The 5,501-nt window shown below is 33.1% G+C and overlaps 1 protein-coding gene across 1 annotated transcript; it reads right to left on the bottom strand.

Annotated features, from left to right (window-relative positions):
• Positions 1–437: 437 nt before the first annotated feature.
• On the bottom strand, positions 438–4,381 carry LOC129880698 (nifU-like protein 3, chloroplastic). Its single transcript, XM_055954858.1, has 5 exons — positions 4,280–4,381; positions 2,619–2,763; positions 1,996–2,113; positions 948–1,246; positions 438–711 (listed from the first exon to the last, which is right to left on the bottom strand). The coding sequence occupies exons 2-5, from the start codon at positions 2,709–2,711 to the stop codon at positions 520–522; spliced, it is 702 nt and encodes a 233-aa protein (XP_055810833.1). The 5' UTR covers positions 2,712–2,763; positions 4,280–4,381; the 3' UTR covers positions 438–519.
• Between the last annotated feature and the right edge of the window lie 1,120 nt (positions 4,382–5,501).

Genomic DNA, 5,501 nt, shown 5'->3' with positions numbered 1-5,501 from the left:
AATATTGTTGAAAAGGAGATTGAAACATGACCATTTCAACAACATTTTCATGATGAACTGTGAGAATAAAGAGTTTGCAATGGATAGAACATAATTTTTGGATTGATTTACATTAATCATAATTTTTTAAGTCATGTGGATGGGTTTTATAAAGTTCTTAAAAATTCCATCTTTGGACAGGAGCTCTCTTTTTTGTACTGCATTTTTGCATCCTCTGGATTTTGTTGAATAAAGTTTTTTCTCTTTTCTGGTTAAAAGAAACACCATCTTTGGAAATCCGTAAGTATCTTATAATTCATTTTTCTTACAATTTGGAAAAAATTCCAAGTGAAATTTCCCATTTCTTGGCACGTAATGAGTCGACGAGAACTTCATAAAGCTCGTCCTGTTTCTTGCAATAGGGTAAGAACTAGTTAAGGGATAAAGAATGCTACATGTATACCAAAATTGACACTGTAAATCTTTAGTCACTGCTGAAATTCTAGCACGAAAATGTCGTCGTATGGCTAAGCATTTTCTTCAATCTGTCAACTGAACAGCAGCAATAGCTGGTATTGCATCTCTCAATTTTTGAGTAAGAGCTACACGAACTGTCATCACAGAAGCAGCCGGTCCACTCAGCCTAACCTTAACAATGTAGTCGTTAATCTGTACAAGCTCTAGCTCTCCACCACCGGCGCCTACCAAGTATGGTCTAATCTCTCCAAGAAGCTGACATCATTGAAAATTTCAATATTGGACTATTTTGGTGTCTGAATACTACTCATAAGAAGTTAAAAGAATTTCTCAGATGGTCACTCAACTAATAGTTATTATGTCAGAAAGTCACATTATTTCTTGATTTCAATTTTCTTCAACAAAGAAATGTGACTTTATGCGATAATAACTATTAGTTGAGTGAGAGAAATCAACTCAAGAGTAATTACAAATCATAAGAAATATTGTACCTTTTCAATATTTTCCTCATTTAACTCGAGGCCAGTTTCAGAGTCATGAATCTGCTCTACTGCCATTATTTCAGGGATTTTGTCCCGGAGACGAGTTTCAATTCCCATTTTAAGTGTCATTGTTGAACTTGGACAAGATCCACATGCTCCTTGAAGCTTAAGAATTACAACTAGGCCATCGATCTCATGTAGTACAACATTCCCTCCATCAGCCATTAGGCCTGGCCTGACTTGCTCTAGCACCTTCTCAACGTTTTCCTCGGTAAGTGGAAGGACACAACTTGGTGATACCATAGCACCTTCAGTATCAATAAACAAAATGAAGGAACAATCATGATTAGTTAAGGCCACATTAGTAAATGGAACAGGATTCTAGGACAATAATAACGCAACTCCATTTACCATAACAACGTATTACTACCACATAACAAGCTCCGAAGTAGGGGCAGAGCTAAAAACCCACATACGGGTTCGGTTGAACTCAATAGATTTTGCACAAACAATGTATTTGTCTTAAAAAAATCATTAAATATGTACACATTAAATATAGAACCCAGTTATAAGCACTTGAAGTCGTCATTCTAGTATATAAAAGCCATAAAGTTAAAATACTGCCTCTGCCTCTGCCTCTGCTTAGTAGTTGTATTGCTGAAAGGAGACCTTAGTAAGATAGATTATGAGAAGAAATAGTATGTCTGATCATTCATTTTATTTGATCCAGAAAATTAAGTTACAACGGTGATACTACAGAAATTCAAAAAAAAAACATTGCCAGGATGCTACACAGAGATGATAAACTCATATACCGATAAGACATACAAGAATAAAGAACTTAATGTAGTCAATGTAAGGACTTGCAAGACGAGGCAGCATTGAAAATTAAATCTGTTTAGAAAATAAAGGCATTAACCGAAGGTTTAAAGCATGGAAGTCTTGGTATTCAATTATTCGGTAGTGATAGTTAATTCAGTCATAAGGAAAAAAAGTTTGCTACCTCTAAACTTACACAAGCAATAAAAACATAATTGGAAGAATTTGCATCATTCACCTGCATTTTTTCTTCTTTGTCCAGTTCGACCGAGCCCAAGGAAGCGTCTAACATGATATTGACCTCTTAGAAAAGAACTTTGCTTTGAAGAAAACGGGCTGCCTTGTGAAATACAGTTCTATAAAGAGATAATGACAGTGACATAACGTCAGGAAAAAGGAAGAAGTTTTCTCCAGATAGATATACACAATTTAACAATGCAATCGAAGCAGTGTCGGAGTTAGGAATTTGACGAAGGGTTACAAAATTAAATATGCACTCAAAATAGCTAGATTTAACTGTTGTACATCACATAATTTTCCGGTGAAGGGTGTGCACCGGACCATACTTTGCTAAGGTGGCTCCGCCCATGAATCGAAGTGCAGATTGTGGGAAAGAGGTAAACAATGTACCAAAAATATGTCCATTGGATTCATATGTTTTTATAAGAGTACAGAATTCTAGCTTCATTGATTGAGGTACGCCAGAAGAATTTAAATACGCAAGTATAGAAAAGCATAAATTATATCCAAAACTAAGGTATATGCTGCCCTAAAATATGGTAAACACAACAATGTTCGCATTATGAGTATACAAAGTACATTTGACTTTACTCTTAACAAACAGAAATAGAGTGGTAATACCTTTTGAAAGGAAGTGGAGGCAGGAGACAACCATTCTGATGCCGCCACCGTGGGTTTGAGACCTCGCATTTGTGTTGAAATTGCAAACATCATGTACTTCAGTATCACCAATAGTACTGAGGACTCATGTTTCTTGAGTATACTCCTGGAGTACATGGTTCTAGCTGAGTTAAAACTAGAAGTAAACTTACCGAGGAGCAGTGGCATAGCCCCCTTTGTCGGAAATTTATACCAAGTATCTAGGTAAAAAATTACTTTATATACATATATAAGAACCACAGACAGTGGAATATTGCCTTTTAGTGGAGAAATTGATATGGTGGTTCACGCAGAGGAAGGAGCAGTTATTGGTACAGTGGGTACATGACATTAATATGAAAGGAGAAGGTGATTTTTGGCCTCATAGTCCTCCAAATGATTGCAGCTGGTACTGGAAACAGTTGCATAAGATCAAACTTGTAATGACTAATTGGTATTGTCTTACATGCAATACTAGTTTATGGTGGCATGCTCAACCACATCCGGCAAGCTCGGAATGAGAAGATTCTCAGGAAGGATAGTGTAAATACTAGTTTTGTTTTACAACAAATACAGTATATACTCTATAGTCATTGAGAGAGTAAACATGTTTAGAGGATCAAAGTTAGCTATAAAGAGTTCTTGGTTTATAGACTAATTATGTAATTATCTCCCCTGAGGCTTAGTTTAGCCTGACACCCTCCCTAAAAGGTGGACAAGCGACTAACTGCTCATTAGGTGTATTCACTTTTGTTGGTATGGTAATATTTACAGTTTATTACCAACTTGGACACCCTTAGCGAAATTCCTTATTTTGCCGCCACCTAGGAGGGAAAGACCAAGGTATTAACAACCATGATCACCAAGAATATCAAATGTAAATAGATTATTTAACACCCTTTTGCTTATACCTGAGCACACTGCCCATAAGTTAGAGATTTCTGAAATCCTAAGAATGCATTTTGGTATGATTTCAATTTTTTCATGTTTGGTTAGTTAAGATGTTTTGGAAAATATGATTTAGGAAAACAAGTTCGGAAATTGACTTCCCAAGTTCATTGCCTCCTGCTTACCCATCCAACGCCCCCAACCCCCACTCTCCACCCCATCACACTCCCATTGTTTTCACTAGATTACATATAAATGCTCCTGGGATAATATTAATTATGCTTACTCACCAAACTCTAGAAAATAAATATAAAAAACTCATTCTTTTTCCGAGAAAACATTTTCCTTAATACCAAACACCCAAATCACAATTGATTTTACTTCTGCTCTGCAGTCCAACTTCTGCCACACTTAGGAGTTGGATTATACTCTGTTGCAACAAAATGCTCCCTAACTTACCATACTTTCAACAATTTAAAATTCATTTGCTTATATCATCTAGAAAACATTGTATTTTTTCCCTATCAACTTCAGTCATCAATTTTTAGATATTTTATGACCTAATAAATGATTTTTTAACATTTTAAAGTGTGTATAGTTCATATTAAAATGAGAGAAACAGAGTATAATCCAACTCCTGCTGAGCAAATAGAGATACTTAAGAGAATTAAAAAAGAAGATTCTTTTAACACTCTAACTGTGAACCAAGCAAATCAATTACATAAGAAAAATGAAATTGGGGGAAGTGTGAGTACCTGGTATTATCAGTCTGTAGAACCAAATTCAAGTCTGTTTTTTTTTTTTAATTTAATTGTGATTGTAAGGTAAGATAGTTATTATTGAGGGAATGGGTGTGGTTTGGACACGTACACTTTCACTCCTCTCTCTTTCCTCAGTTTCTTTTTCTTTTAGTCCAGAGTCCGATATCTATTAAATATAATAAATTAATTAATTTATAATAAATATAATTATATTTTATTTACATTATTTATATATAAACTATATACTGGATATACATTATAATACACTCAAACACTTAATATACATGATGATACACTCAAAAATTAAATATAGTTTGACTATACATGAAATATACACTGACTATACATGCCTATACAATGAATAACTATTTTTTAATAATTATTTTTGCCGAATGACCATGTGCTTAATTATCTCTAATTTAAACTCGCACCGCCTAAAATTTATTTGGAAGAAATTTTTTGTATAATTTATTTTATAGAAAATTTAGTAACAAAAAGATTTAATTAAAGATAAAAGTTTTGGAGGAAATTTTCAAAACAACAATATTTTAGTATTTAATAGGACTCTCTAGCTACATTTTAATATTTATTGAAAATTTACAATAATTTGACTTACCATTTCAACATTTTTTGTATTTTTTTTTGTTTTTTACTTAATAGAATACAAGTAATTAAAAATAAATTGAAGAAAATTATTAGAGAGTATCTTTCAAATATGGTAAGTGCTAATTACGTTACTTATTAGGAGATCCAAATAAGTGAATTCAATTATCAATTTTCTCTCTTCCTCCATTAAGGAGCTTCAATCTTCTTCTTCATCCTCCATTAACGATCTTCAATTTTTGTGTAAATGCAATTCGTTTGTTAAAATTTGTGGTTATAAAAAGGAGATCGATCCGGAAAACACAACAGGCATGCTTATAGAAAATGAATATAACTTGAGAAATGATACATAAAACAAAAAGATGATCTGATGATAAAATATTGGACCATAGTTCAGAAAAGATACAAAATGAAATGAAAAACAAAGCACGTTTAATGAAATACAGATCTACTAGCCTATAAAATATTTTGAAAACGATACAAAAAATACAATAAAATACAAATCAGGTAGAATTATTCAGAAAGGATACAAAAATGTAATGAAATACAAATAATGTATAATGGAATACAGATCCACTTGCCTATAAATATTCAAAAAGGATACAAAAATACA

Source organism: Solanum dulcamara, chromosome 2, assembly GCF_947179165.1.
Source record: "Solanum dulcamara chromosome 2, daSolDulc1.2, whole genome shotgun sequence".
NCBI lineage: Eukaryota > Viridiplantae > Streptophyta > Magnoliopsida > Solanales > Solanaceae > Solanum > Solanum dulcamara.
This window is presented reverse-complemented; position numbering and strand designations above follow the sequence as displayed.

Bases quoted from the DNA above. Each gene is read 5' to 3' on its own strand.
- LOC129880698 (XM_055954858.1), bottom strand. From the start codon at position 2,711: ATGATGTTTGCAATTTCAACACAAATGCGAGGTCTCAAACCCACGGTG. The intron at 1,247-1,995 runs GTGAATGATGCA...TTGATACTGAAG, and splicing joins ACAAAGAAGAAAAAATGCAG to GTGCTATGGTATCACCAAGT. The intron at 712-947 runs GTACAATATTTC...CAATGATGTCAG, and splicing joins ATGAGGAAAATATTGAAAAG to CTTCTTGGAGAGATTAGACC.